This window comes from Penaeus monodon, unplaced genomic scaffold (assembly GCF_015228065.2).
Source record: "Penaeus monodon isolate SGIC_2016 unplaced genomic scaffold, NSTDA_Pmon_1 PmonScaffold_51, whole genome shotgun sequence".
Classification (NCBI taxonomy): Eukaryota; Metazoa; Arthropoda; class Malacostraca; order Decapoda; family Penaeidae; genus Penaeus; species Penaeus monodon.
In genome coordinates, this window is record NW_023659996.1 from 122,957 (window position 1) to 138,249 (window position 15,293).

Consider the following 15,293-nt stretch of genomic DNA (forward strand, 5'->3'; position numbering starts at 1 on the left):
CAGAAGATAGGCATACTAATCAGGAAATGGAGACCATCACACGTGTCTGCTGGGGATAACTGTCTCGTGGTGCATCAGCCTGTGATTCCACAGGATACCGATTTTATGACTCACCAATGGCCGGACATTTTGGTTTCAATAAGACATAATAGGATACAGAAATGTTTTTACTGGCCGGATATGAGAAAAGATGTGGTGCTTTACTGTGAAAATCACCGCCGACCCGCTATACCCGATACCCGCAATGTCTAGCCATTTAGCGAAGTTACTGTAGACTGTGTGTCCTCTCCCGAAGACTAAGGCTGCTTATTCATATCTTTTAACGATGATGTGCCAGACGGCTCGTAATCCTGAAGCAATTTCTTTAAGGAAAATGTGCCAGACGACCCACTATCCTGAAGCAATTTCTTTAAGGAAAAAAAGTGTATCTGAACTTGTGAAAGTTTTAACTATATTTTTCTCTCTCTCCCTAAGACTGTGTTACCACAGTTGTTCAGACAAATCAGGGCAGCAATTTCTTATTCGGGGTCTTTCAACAAGCAATAAAACTCATATGGATTTAACAGCAAATCTCAAATGCCTATTATCCAACCTCATCAGAGAAGTCGCGTGGTGCCCATGCTCGGTGCCCTCATCCCTTATACACGAATCTCTGGTGTCATGTACGAGGAAGTTGTACAAGGAGTTCATGAATTTTTTGTGCTTGTATAACCCTAAAGTCAGTGACATGAGAGCAGTGATGTGATAATAGATATGTTTGTAAGGGAATTTGAAATAATTCTACTACTGAGTGCCAAGTTCTGTTGTGGTAACCGTTAGAGCCGAGTGCCCTGTTGTCCCAAGTGCCATATTTCACCTGTCACGAAGCGGGCAAGCTGGGCGGGCCAGGCACTGCAGTCATCCTCACGATGGGGGGAAATTATAATGTAAACACTGAGGGGGAGGTCTCACTGGGTAACTGTCCCACCCCTCCCACGGCTGAAGAGTGAGCTTCAGACTGTAGTTCAGTGGATAGCTGATAAGCTGAATCTATGGACATGCAACAAGCATATGCTGAAGGTGATCCTTGATACCCAGGTGGGTGATGCTGAAGGAAAAAGTGACAGGTTCACTTTAGTGAATTCGAAAACTAAGAAAGCCAGACAAGGTAAGGCGCCGGTAAGGCGCCACTGGCACCAAAAAAGAATCTTAAGCGCCTCGGATTCTCTGAAGGCACAACAACATCGCGAAAAACGAAATGGCTACAGGAACTCGGCAACGACCCTCTGGCCCTGGGGGAGGACATTCTCTCCTCACCGTGTGTCGCTTGCTCCCAGCAGAACTATACTGACAACCTAATTGAAGGATTAATTGTAGGTATTACTTTCAAACTATGTGATGAAAGAAAGAAACAAGAAAAATAAGATGAATACCTTGTCACACACTAAAAGGAGCTCGATCTTGAAAGTGCGTATGCACTTGACAGAGTTCACAAGGCCATAAGAGTGCACAAGGATGGGCAGCCACTGAACTGCATCCGCATCATATGGAAAGGAGAGCAACCACCACCCAGTACATACTTCTTCGGAAAGTACATGATCGTGGAGGGCATCCCCTGTGATTTGCTATAACTGCATGGCCATGTAGCTAAGTACTGCAACGGCAAGGCACACTGTGCAGCATATGGTGAAAAACATATTGCCAGGGTGTGTTCATAGTACTGCAGGATAAGAGAGTGTCCCATTATGCTTTAGGTGTGGGATGACAAGTGTGACTGCCTGGCACTGGGGGGTGTCAACACCGACTGTGAGTGACCAGCGCAGTCCTCTCAACCCTACCCGTGCTCTGTATGGCGTCACTAGCCGCAGAGATTTCTGGCAGCTGCCTGTCAGTGGGGGTACAGAAGCCACCGATCCACACGATATGGTTGGGCAGCAGGAGAAGGTGAACAATATGATGCTGATCTTCACAGAGTATTTCCTGGGCCTCAAAGTTGCCATACTCTGTGAATAAAAGACCACGTGCCTCTCCCTCGGAGACAGCCGTCCCTCACCCTCAGGCAGGAATGACCGCAGGCCTGGCAGCGTTAGGTTAGGTTAGGTTAGGTTAGGTTAGGTTAGGTTAGGTAGGGGTTAGGTTAGGTTAGGTTAGGTTAGGTTAGGTTAGGGAAGGTTAGGTTTAGGTTAGGTTAGGTTAGGTTAGGTTAGGTTAGGAGTTAGGTTAGGTTAGGTTAGGTTAGTTGAGACATAGAGAAATATCGGACATTAGGCGATGGTGAAATTTGGACCTTGATAAAAGATGGACCTAGTGCATAATGTTAGTTGTACGGAAGATATGGACATCTGTAAATGTCAGTTTATGGACCTCTGGGAATTTTATTTTCTCTCAGAATAACGTATATTCTCGCTAATGGTGCGATAGAAGGGGTTTGTTAATAATATGCGAAATTCGTTACGGGTGTTCATAACAGAAAACCTCTCAATATGTCCGAGAGAAGTTAATAAAAGGGATTTTTAGAAGAGAAAAGAACGCACTAGCACCCGTCACTCGTAAAGTAACACCCGCAGCAGTAACAATTCCCGTTCTGACTCGAGAACGTTACTAATGTGAACCTGCCATCATTCCTGAATTGCGTCTTCCGACGAGCATCGTTAATAGATGAGGGAAGAACAGTGCAAATTTACAATTAATTCAAATATGGTAAAGATATATATATTATTTCACAGTGAAATATAGAAGTATACCCTATACGATTAGAGGGAACATTCTATGGAGCAACAAAGAAAACACACTTTGTAGAACAAACTATTATATTTTATATAGTCTCCTATCTTAGCAGCATATTGTAAAATGGATATATATATATATATAATTTATTATCCTACATGTATAAAGGTTAATACATTTGAGGTTGACAATAATAGCATACGCATAGAGATTAAAGGTGTATAAGTGTATAAGGGTTAACATAGAAAATTATTCTATTTCTACCTGATGCCACACTACATTCGGTAAATGAAAAAATGTGATGTGCGAGAATATGTATTATCCATAAACTTCGAGGGATGTACATTCCCTCTCCACATTATAGGTATGTATCCATTACATGATCAAGCATAATAAATTCCTATACGACATCAACATCGACACAGATTACATGGTATATATATATATAAAGTATTGAGTATATGAGAAAGTGTAGAATAATTACATTCCGGGAGAATAAAGGTGTGACTATAATCGATACACATCCTCTAAATAACAATAATATAGAGAATATCGTGATACTGCAGAATCACTCTAATATATTATTAGTCGAGGACTTCTATCAATTCCCTTATTCTGTACTATTGACACGACGTTTCTTCGGAGTATTTTTATACTCGAGTGTACCCTGTGCTCCTTCCATCAACGCCTGGTTATCTTCGACCGCTTTCCGGAACTGCTGTTCGAGTACATCTTTTTTCCCCTGCAGTATATCCCTCGCTGTCTTTGCCTCATTGTAAGCTCTTATAGCTGTTTCAATCTTCTGCTGGAGTATGTCGTTTTGCCTATTTACCGCTTCTGTGTTAAATTGCAATTTATCTGTGATGAAAAGGAAGAACGGAAGTTCCGTCTTATACGCACATCTATAAATGTGTTCAACACTTGTCTTCGTAACTTGATACTGTAGGAAATCGGACAGCATGTGAAGGACCTCAATCTTTGGACAAGTATAAAGTCTTTCAATCGTCGTCTTTGCAATACCATAACCATCTCGGGCAGTTAAACACTTGAAGATGATGTCGAGGTTATCTTTTTGGATTCATCTTCTGTCTCGTGTCATCTTGGGTCTTTAATTTTTCGTCTTGTGATTTGTGCGTATCCATTATTATCGAGTTGACTGGAATCCTGGGTCGCTAATGGCGTCGGTATATTTTCCTCGTGGCGATGTGTCTGCAAATGTATCAACGTTGTATAAGGCATCTTTTCGTATATATATATGTACAAGTTTGCGGTTACCGAGATTTATATAGACCACATACATAAGTTTAGTTATGGAGATTTATATAAAACACACATATACATAAGCTTACAGTTATCGAGATATATACACGTATATATAGATCACACATATATATGTTTATAGTCATCGATACATCACCTGTTATATCTCCTCGAAATAACAGTCCTCGTGGTAGCAGTCCTCGTGGTAACAGTCCTCGTGTTGTAGGTGCTGATTCGGATGAGCTTAGTCCTTACCCACCGTGGTGCAGCAATTGATACTGTGTGGTAGCTATATGTACATGTACACGAATGCGTATGTTCTACAAATCCCCGCCAGTGTAAACATAACATCAAGTGCGAGTCATTGGATTGACGTAGCAATATCGTTCTCACTTCACGTCGGGGAGAGTATTTAATACACCGGATCAAGAGGGCATTATCCCAGCTTTGGAAGAGGAAAGTATATCTACAGACCGAGTGAGGCTTCTTATTGGTTTACACGGTATATTCGACATTACTTAATACTCATCATCATCATATTGACTAGTTCTCCTCTCAGATGATTGATCTTCGGTATCTGCAATATGTGTTATTATTTCAGAGAGATTGATCTTCGATATTTACAATATGCGTTCTCCTTTCAGAGAGATTGATCTTCGATATCCACATCAGGCGATATTTCGAGTCTCCACTCACGAAGATGTTAAAATCCGAGACCAAGTCATCCACCCACGTAGTTGGTGGTCTAGATGAGTTGAACACAAACGTTACGGATAACGATAACGAAGGTGACCGAGGAACAGAAGGTGTTTCGCAAAACGACGATTTGCAGATCTCAGAACATACACTAAATGGAATGACACTTGAAGAAGAAGAAGAAAAACAACAACAACAACAACAACAAGAATGTGAGAGCGAGATCGCTTCATCCACCCGCACTTTCGTTGATCAAGCAAGTCCGAACGGAGATACACCGAAGAGGAAATACAAAAAAAGAAATATTACAAGAAATAATACACAAACAGGAAAAGGACAAAAAAATAAAACTACCCGTGGTCTAGCTGACTCGAAGAAGAGAAAACGCAAGGAAAATACATGTAACGAAAGTTCCGATTGCGAGACCGAGATCGAACCATGCACCCGTGTCCTCAGAAATCGCACGAGATCTGAAAAACAGCAAGAATCCAAACGCGAGACCGCGTCACCCTCCCGTGGCTTCGCATTTAACTCGCAGACCAAACGCGAGACCGCGTCACCCTCCCGTGGCTTCGTATTTAACTCGCAGAACAGAGCACCGCTTGATGTTACAAGAGGGGTTTTGAATATCTCTAAAACTAGAAGGACAGCAGCGAATATAGTAACATCTAACGGTATAGTAACATCTAACGGCGGCGCATCACAGAACGGATCCCTGGTCTCAGGCTCATACTACACCATCTGCACACAACATCGACAACCGCATTGTCTCGTTATGTTCCAGGATAAAGACGTTTCGGTAGTCGTTAAAGATCTTCTAAGGAATAATACTTTACCACATATTAATCTGGACGCATACAACTCGAGATTATATTACACTGAACTGAATGATCAACTGGCCCTAATCGGAGATCGGTATAGGGACGTGGTGGCAAAAAAGAATATCCTAGAGGGACAGGTAAATATGCTCGAAATACATACCGAGACTCTGAATCGAATGAATCGTTCCCTAAAACAATAACAGGGTAAGATATCGTATAAATAGTGTTAGCCCCGTATTATTGTGCATGGTATATTTATGTACCTAGATGGTACTCTTATTAATAATCTTCTTATTTGTCGTGTTTCTAGTGTAGCAGTGTTGACCGCCAGGTCAATATAACATATATGGTATTTTAATACATATATATAAGGATTATACGATGTTCTTACCTTTGTCCTCATATATGATTGTTATGTGCGTGTGTTAATATTAATAGTAATATGTGTTTTATGGAAACAACTTTGCATTCTCTGTGTTTCATGCTAATGACTTGAGATAGACATTTCTATATGCGTATATGTAATTATAACGAAATAAAAATATCGAGAAATAATTGATAGTATTCCTTTTTTATATCGTCCCTCACCATATCTATATGATAAAATAAGGGATATAATAAAAACCGTTATAATAATGTAATATATTTATATTATATTATATGCATCAAAGCAAGATCGGTTTAATAACATGGTTAATCGATCCCCGACAAATGGGGCACTTTGACTGGGTTAACAGACAATCAGTACAACACACCATATGATTACAGGGAAGAATAACCACATCTATTTCGGCATCCATGCAGATCTTACAGAGATGCCTCTCGTCTTTATTGATGTTCTTGTTTGGTTCACCTGAAATAACAAAAAGAAGAGAAATGTTAATATACATTTTCATATACATATTATATATATTTGTATATGTGTATAGAATATATAAATACAGACAAAATACGAAAAAATGAAATAGTGTAGATAGAAAAAGATATACGAATACTCATTATATATATCTGACAAACAATAATAAGTCTATCTATACCATACTACCTTCCTCTATTCCAGTTGATCGTGAAAGTTTCGATTCGGCTTCTTCGTCTCGATTATTGAACTGTCTGTGTTGTATATCAGGTTCTCCTCTTATAATACTGTTAAAATTTTGATAGGGTACAACTCTTCTGCTATTCGCATTTGATATTATATATAAGCGTGTATGGAATATTAGATCACGTCCGTTCGTATGTACAGTTGGTATTGGTGTCATCGTTGGTACTGGTGCGATTGTAATCCCTATTGCACTCTGATTTTCGAGTTCGCTTACGACAATATCTTCTTCTTCTTCTTCTACTTCTAGTTCTTCTTCTTCTTCTTCTACTTCTAGTTCTTCTTCTTCATCTGCTGCTGCTGCTGCTGCTGCTGCTTCTCCTACTGAATCTAGTGCATTTGTTATGTCTCCCCTATCCACATTAGAGGCTGACGTATTTGTCTTTTTTGTTGTTGTTGTCTGTCGAACCAGATATCCCCATATCGCAGTTAGGGATGCGCTCTGTTCTTGATCTAGAATAGAACTTATTCGAGAGGTAATTTCGTAAGAGTTAAGTCTGTCCAGTGTCATGCGATACTCGCTCTCGATATGATAGCCGGTATATGTGTGATCGGGATACGGAAGATTAAAGGAAATTTCATGACGATACATCGGGATATTGGGGTCTCCGCTATCGTTAAAGGCTGACTGCTTATACAGGTAAACCGAATTCTCGATACAACCGGTAGGATAGGAACGATTGTAGCTCTTTCCCATAACCATTTGTATAAATCGCATCACAGCGTACACCGTTCGATAATTTGCAATACGCTCTGCTGTCAATAGTTTATTGTTATTTTTTTCCTCGTACGATTCGATTTTTTTCCGTACAGCTGAAGTACAGTCGACCTCTCTGGAAAAAGGTATGCCGGTCTGTAGAATTTGCTCGCAGAGCGCATCTCGAACGGCAACGACGGGAAACCCCTGCACCAATATCAAGCGTTTGGTATAGTCCAAACCCAGGAGGATGTTCCAATCATGTTCCGATGTATCTTGGCTGGTGCTGGAACTGTGTCTCCACATCGGTATACGAGATACTTCTAATCTGACCTAGAAAGATAGATAAAAAAATCATCTCACTAATGAATAAAGATTATCTGATATGCTACTTAAAAATCATAAGTCAATAAGTGACGGTCTTGAAAATATATATATATATAATTGAGGTGAGGGTCAAAGCTGAATATCTCTATTTAAACTAGAATTATAAATCGTATAGTATACCTTGTCGATGAATTCTTTTCCCTTCTTTAATTGAACGTAATAGCATTCGGGATACCACTCGGCGTGTACTCTCCAAGGATCGTCATCTTCCTCCCAGTTGCGAAGACAAGCACCGCAGTGAAAGCATTGAACGTGATCGCTAATCCCTGAAAGCGAACGATAAATAGTCTATGTTAATATAAACGATCTTATCGTACCAATAAGTACTATCTAAGACTCATGAACAGTAAAGGAGGCGATATGTTTGTACTTCATTCGATCTAGAGCGAATGGTGAACTTACCAAGATAATAGAATCCGGCCTCTACTAGCGCCTCTATTTTTTGACGATGACGATGAGGCCAATTTAAAAAGCTCTCCAGCCGCGATTGGGTCGTTTTATAATAATCGTGCAACGGACCAGCGTATTCGTATCGAGTCTTTATCAAATCTTCCTGGTCGACTGTCGCTGTTGCTGTCGCTGTCGCTGTTGCTGATGTTACTGCAACTCTCTTCTGATTTACAATACTATTGAGAATGTTACTCATGCGTATGGGTATATTGCCTACTGACTTACCCTGTGCAAACTTACAGTTAGGACTTTTCTTTAAATGCATATCTCTTATAACGATAGGTTTATCGTAAGAAAAATTCATGTATTTGTGACAGCTAAAACAGATGCAGCAGGTTGTGTCTCTCGTATAGAAAAATCCAGCAGCGGCTAAGTCTTTTGCTTGTACCACTTTGTTTGGCCAATCTATGAATGTTTCTAATCTCTTTATTTCGTATCTTAAATCGGCCGGTAATCCAGTCGCTGGATCGAAACGATTTTCAAAGATCTTTGATCTTGGAAGAGGAGGTAGATTTCGTGCGAGGAGACAAAGCGGATTCTTATCCTTGTGGATCTTCACAATATCGTCCCATGGCATGATGGTGTCTATGTCGATATATAGATGACAGTTAACACAAACTATGTATTGTTTAGACGATAGACCGCATCTCATAAAACCAGCCTTTGCAAGTATCTTTGGATTAATAACATACGAGGACGACTCGTGCCCAAATGTCATTCTGCGATTATATTCGCTTGTCATACCACTAAAATCGACATGATATTGCTGATCGTCGATGTGTAATGGAATATTTTGCGACATGACAGTATCGTAAACAGATCATATGACCGTTTATAGGTAAGGTTGAAAAGAAATATATATACGTTTATACACCTAGAATTATTTTATATTCGAATAATAAATCATACGCCTACAGGATTACAAGGGAACTACATGTTTACAAAGGAATATTAACGATAAAATGACAGTAGTAGTATTTTCAGTTTACACGATATTATTTTTCTCTCTAAATACACACTACAATAATAAATCTCTTATTCTCGTGTATATGTATACCTCTCATAATCTTTATATTACCATATAGTGATATTGCGAGATCTTTCTTTATTTTATAAATAGGGTTCAAGAGTATATTTAATCTTCTTTCTACAAATAGGACACTTTGTTTGAGTCACTATACAATTACCACAACACGACATATGACGACAGGGAAGAGTAACCGTTTTTACGCAAGAGTTCAAGCAAATCTTGCATAAGTATCGATCGCCAATTACACTATCAGGAGCCTCTGTAAATAAAGAAAGTTATATGTGCAGAATATAACACATATATAAAGACATATGTACATCACTTTCTTTTCAGAGATACACAATTTACTCTACAACATAGGGTCTTACCTTTTATTTCAGAACTTCTTTCTTCATCTTCCTGGCGTTGGTGGTGTTCCCTAATCACACTGAATACATCATAGGAATTTTTATCATCATCATCATCATCATCGTCATCATCGTCATTATTATTATTATTATTATTATTATTATTATTATTATTATTATTATTATTATTATTATTATTATTACTACTATTAATACTGCTGCCACTACTCCTATTGTTGTCATTGATTATTATAGAAAGCCGAATCAAGTGATTCCATATATCAAAGAGGGAGATGCTATCCCTCTCCCGGAAATATAAATTCGTGACATGAACAGGTAGCCCTCTATTAAGTTGCTCTAATGCTATACGATATTCCTGCTGAAATTTAAAATCGCTATTATGAGATGGATGCGGAATAGTGAACGATAATCGATATTGATACATCGGTGTTGCGACAGGGTTATATGAAGGTTGTCTGAACAGAAATAATGACTGATCCGGTTTGAATAAATCAATAGAGACATTCCGATCTACATCTTGATTCATGATGAATATTCTCTTAAGGTCCATCAAAAAATACATCACAGAATATACCGCATGATAATTTTGAATATATTCCGTGCTCATATGGCTGATCTTTTTTGCTAAGGTTATATCCATATTACCGTATGCTGCTATTTTCTCTCTCACATAATAAAGACCTTCATGTTTGGTAATAAATGGGATTTTATGAACTAGAATCTGTTCTCGAACACAATCTCTGACGGCAGCAACTGGAAAGAGTGATATCAGCAAATCTTTGGTGATATCCAGACCCATAACAGCATTCCAATCTTCGTCCGTTACAGAATAAGTTCTTTCACGAGTAGGTTTTCTAAAAAGCACATTCTTGACCGTCTTTGCCTTGAAAGTAAAAAATTGGTTAAAATTAACACTCTATAATCAAATGATACATATTGAAAATATACATCTCGTATATATATATATATAACCGCATTATTGCAAGCTAGAAAGAATATATTAGAATATCTGGAGCACATAATATCTTACCGTATCGATAAATGTTTGTCCCATTAAGGTTCGAACATAATGACACTCAGGATTCCACATAGCGTGTTGTGTCCATGGGTCATCACCCTTTTCCCAATTGCGGATACCAACACCACAGTGGAAACAATTTACGTGGTCGCCGTACCCTGAAAACGGAAGATTGGTATCAATAGCGATGCTTCGATCCGAAAATAAATGTTATGTATTTACTAAGCCTCACGACTGTCTATTTTGTCTAAAGAGGTTTACCCGAATAAAAGAATCCAGCAGCTATCAGTTTTTTGGGGAGCATTATATCTCCCAGAGGCCAATCGTCATAGGTGTATTTGCGACTTATTGGCGTTACGAAATTTTCGTGCTCTGGTCCAGAATACGATTCGATACCCATCTCCGATAATATGTTACCAGCACTGATTCTCGAGGAACTGTCATTTTCCGACTCGCGTGAATCTCCACCGTCTTCTTCGCCACTAGCTCCACGGCTTCTTCCTTCGTTGTTACCACAGCTGTTTTTTTCGTTATCTGTTTCTTGATGACCGATGATCTTACTTATAATCTTATTTATACGAATAGGTACATTACCGGTTACCTTTTCCATTGCAAAATCACAGTAGGCGCTATTTAAGATGTTTTTCTGTTATATATTGAGACGTAGAAGCGTGTCGAGCACAGCAACCGTGCCGTGTACACGGTTTAAACGATATGCGCACCTTGCAACAGAAACAAATGCACTCAACGTTCCTTCTTGAATAAAAAAAGCCAGCGGCGGCAAGATCCCTTGCTTCTATTACTTCGCCTAACGGCCAGTCTATAAAGGTTTCTAGTCTTTTCGTTTCGTATCTTAAATCAGACGCAACAACTAGTCTCGATCTCGGAAGCGATGGTAAATTCCGTGCGAATACACAACTTGGCCTCTTTGTCTGGTGAACTTCCACGATGTCATCAGTTTTTCCAATGTCATCGATATCGATGTTTAAACCACATCTGAAGCAAATCAGTCTCTTATCTAGTTCATAGAAACCAGCTTTTGCCATTATTTTTGGATGGTGAACATATTGATCATAATCCCCATATGTATTTGCTCGATGTGTCTCCTCGCACATACGGGTAAGATCACGATCAATATCAGTTGCATTGTCCATGTTCCCTGGATCAGACATTTTGCTCTACGAATCGTGTAGTATAGACTGATGTTCGATATATGATGTAGCTGCACAATACACACGTTTATATAGTTTTGTGTGTGTGTGTATGCGTACTGTATAAAATCACATTATAGTGTATCAGAATATGTCTGTTGCCCCATCGAAACGATAAATTGATCACGATCCTTGAATCTACAGCAACACATATTCTATTCTTATGATTCGTCTTTATTAAATCGTGTTTATTATAATCACGGAAAATAGCCGTTTAAACTTACTTTGAGAGTTGGATATGTCTGAAAAAATGGACATGTTTTAAAATATGGACATGTCTTAAAAAAATGGACATGTCTTAAAAGTGGACATATTTTAAAAGTGGACACATCTTAAAAACTGGACATGTCTTAAAAGTGGACATATTTTAAAAGTGGACACATCTTAAAAAGTGGACATATTTTAAAAGTGGACACACCTTAAAAACTGGACATGTCTTAAAAGTGGACATATTTAAAAGTGGACATATTTTAATGGAGGACACACCGTAAAAACTGCATTATCGAAATCGTATTTTCAGAGAAAAAAATCAATAAAAACGTTGGGAACCTAAATAAGTCACTACGATATTTTTATAAAGTGAGTAGTCAATATAAAGTTTTGTTGAACTGTAATTATTCCGAGAAGATATAAAATCGTTTTGTTTCCGAAGATTCTTGGAAGGAAGAATCAGATCTATATTTAGAGGTTGTGTTTCCGTTCAGGTTAAAGGAAGATCACATATGTTTTTTTAACTTATCGATTAGTCGGCTTGAGATGATTTTTAAAACCGATTTCTGTCTCTTTATATTAGGGGTGATATTATACTAATATACCAAGTCGAGTTTTTAAGTAACTATAAGTTTATCTTCTCGACGCTTCTCATCTGTCAACGTTTCATACAGTAACATTATCTTTGTTATCTAGTAATAAGTATCTCGAGACGTAATTTTTAATGTGTTGAACGCTCAAGACCGACGGACATACGTATTTAGAAACACGGCCTAGCTATATAAACACCGACTGATGATATAAAGAGTTAGACTCGACTCGACTCGACTCGACTCGATCTCTCCTCCTCCTCCTCCGGTTCCTGTACTTTTAAGTGTAGTGTAAACATATGTTACATCGGGAGAAGATCTCTAATTCGTCTATAAGAAATGTTTTCATAGCCAGTGCCAGATTAATGTAACCGAAGACGATGGACATATCACATCCTAACAGTTTTCTGCAGCAGGAAGAATATCGGTTAACCACGTTCAGCGAACATGAGACATCTCCCATCGATACCACTAGAGTATACAGGAACATGCCGTTCGTCAGCTACGATTGTCTAAGATACGAAGAAAAGCGATTAGGAACCTTCATCGACTGGCCTCATGAATGGCTGAAACCGTCAGAATTGGCGGCCGACGGATTTTACTATCTCAGGAAAGATGATCACTGTGCGTGTATCTTCTGCAGAGGGATAGTTGGAGCCTGGGAAAAAACTGACACGCCAAGAGGAGAACATGAACGCCATTTTCCCCACTGCCCCTTTATTAGGGGTCAGCCAACTGGAAATGTTCCCATTGTTCAAGGCAATATCTTAGCCAGGTTACCGGTACTACATGCGAGTCTGGACGATTGCGGATCAAGACGTGTTGAGGCCGACGCTTGCAGATTTTCGTCGAGACATATGGCCGGATCGTATCCCGAATGCAGTGAGTGGTTTGGTATCTTTTATCGCTGATTAGTGTTTATGAACACTGTATCTAACTCTTTAACTCCTTGAGCTCAATCCAGATTTATTCCCTGCTATCGTTTCGTCTCACAGGAGGATCTCCGGATGAAACTGGTCTCTACCAGCATTCTGGACCGAAACGAAGTGATTTCACGACATTAGATAGCCGATTGAAGAGCTATGTCGAAGGATGGCCCATCCTCGGTCTGCATGCACGAGATCTTGCCGAAGCTGGATTTTTCTACTGTGGTACAACGTTTTTTATATATATATATATGTTTACGTATATTGGTAATAGTAGATTCATTACAGGTGTTAAATATTGATAACAGCATCAGCTTATTAAGATCTCTGGAATTGATTGCGTCTTCTCTATCAAAAGAAGCATTAAATATTTTTGCAAAAGAAACACTTGAGGTAACAGTTACCGTTATTATATTCATAGGTCTGAGTGATCATGTTCGCTGTTTCCACTGCGGTAAGGGTCTTCGCAATTGGATATCTAGCGACATACCTTGGAAGGAACACGCTAGATGGTATCCTAAATGCAGATTTGTCTTATTGACGAAAGGCCAGGACTATATCAATGAAGTATGTATACACCTCTTAATTGTATCTTATTTTGTTGGATATTTTTATTAATTGTTGTTTTATTATCATTATTATTATTAGATCACTATTACTATAACATTAACACTGTTATGATTTCTTTTAGGTCCAGCAAGAACATCCACCGTACACCCGCACAGCAAGTACTACTATATATTCGGGTATCGATAAAGCTGCTTCCGGTAGCAGTAATAGTCCAACGGAGGTGCAATCCGTATCCGAACAAGAATTGGATCTGTTGATGAGTTTGGATGTCGTCAAGTGTGTACTGGAAATGGGATATCCTAGTTGTATAGTCAGGGCCTGCCTTAAAGATCGGGTTGAACAAACCGGCGAACCGTATTTCGTTATAGAGCCTTGCCTTGAAGATGTTATACATAGAATGAGCGTAACAGAGAATCGGGTTGCAGATAATCGTTCTGAAAGTACAGAGCGTGAGCCGTCATATGGCGAGACTGATATTTCATCTTCGATATTTCAACAACAAGCACCGATATTCCCATCAACGTCTGAAACCATGGGGAATCGGGTTGCAAGTATTCAATCGCTTCCATCCGAATCTACCGAGGTTGAACTATTATCTCAACAACAACAAGTTTCTATATTGCCATCTACATCCGAGATAATACGACAACAGGCTTCTATATTCCCTACTGCACCTCTGAATACAACGTTATCATCATCATCGTCATCGTCTGAACGAGAAAATACCGAAACTGAAGCAAACCATATTTTGCAAATAGTAGAAGAAATCATATCACAGGTTAGTGAAGAAGAGAAGGAGGGATATGAAGAAAAGGAGGGATATGAGGAAAAAGAAGAATTCAAGTCAAGACAATCTTGTAAGTATAAGCTATATTATGATCGATTATTTATATTTTACTATTATAGATTAACATATTGTTACTATTATTATTATTTTTTTTATTGTTATTGTTGTTGTTAGCTGTTATCATTCTTATTATTATCAAAAATTAACACTTGTATTTATCATCTTTCCATTTTAGATGAACAGCTGAAAGAGGAACTCGAACGGATGCGTGAAGATCGCACATGTAAAGTGTGCATGGACAGTGAAATAGCTATAGTGTTCCTTCCGTGCTCACATATGGTTACGTGCGTTTCCTGTGCTGTATCCCTGAGACAGTGCCCCATCTGTAGAAGAGACATCAAACATGTGTGCAGAGCTATTGTATCCTAATAATATTCATATATATATATGTTTACATATTTAACCGG

At 38.8% G+C, this 15,293-nt stretch overlaps 4 protein-coding genes across 4 annotated transcripts; 1 reads left to right on the top strand and 3 right to left on the bottom strand.

Annotated features, from left to right (window-relative positions):
- Positions 1-6,148: 6,148 nt before the first annotated feature.
- Positions 6,149-8,918, bottom strand: LOC119571090 (baculoviral IAP repeat-containing protein 3-like). The gene is made up of 5 exons (XM_037918544.1): positions 8,861-8,918; positions 8,069-8,701; positions 7,787-7,932; positions 6,529-7,612; positions 6,149-6,336 (listed from the first exon to the last, which is right to left on the bottom strand). The coding sequence occupies exons 1-5, from the start codon at positions 8,916-8,918 to the stop codon at positions 6,149-6,151; spliced, it is 2,109 nt and encodes a 702-aa protein (XP_037774472.1).
- Positions 8,676-11,142, bottom strand: LOC119571096 (putative cyclin-H). The gene is made up of 3 exons (XM_037918551.1): positions 10,545-11,142; positions 9,515-10,397; positions 8,676-9,405 (listed from the first exon to the last, which is right to left on the bottom strand). The coding sequence occupies exons 1-3, from the start codon at positions 10,602-10,604 to the stop codon at positions 9,227-9,229; spliced, it is 1,122 nt and encodes a 373-aa protein (XP_037774479.1). The 5' UTR covers positions 10,605-11,142; the 3' UTR covers positions 8,676-9,226.
- LOC119571091 (E3 ubiquitin-protein ligase XIAP-like) lies at positions 10,780-12,194 on the bottom strand. The gene is made up of 4 exons (XM_037918545.1): positions 12,162-12,194; positions 11,968-11,985; positions 11,447-11,710; positions 10,780-11,133 (listed from the first exon to the last, which is right to left on the bottom strand). Exons 1-4 carry the CDS (start codon positions 12,192-12,194, stop codon positions 10,780-10,782), a joined length of 669 nt encoding a protein of 222 aa, XP_037774473.1.
- A 560-nt stretch (positions 12,195-12,754) lies between these two features.
- On the top strand, positions 12,755-15,288 carry LOC119571099 (baculoviral IAP repeat-containing protein 3-like). The gene is made up of 5 exons (XM_037918553.1): positions 12,755-13,425; positions 13,539-13,694; positions 13,891-14,036; positions 14,161-14,896; positions 15,062-15,288. Exons 1-5 carry the CDS (start codon positions 12,924-12,926, stop codon positions 15,253-15,255), a joined length of 1,734 nt encoding a protein of 577 aa, XP_037774481.1. The 5' UTR covers positions 12,755-12,923; the 3' UTR covers positions 15,256-15,288.
- The last annotated feature ends 5 nt before the right edge of the window (positions 15,289-15,293 follow it).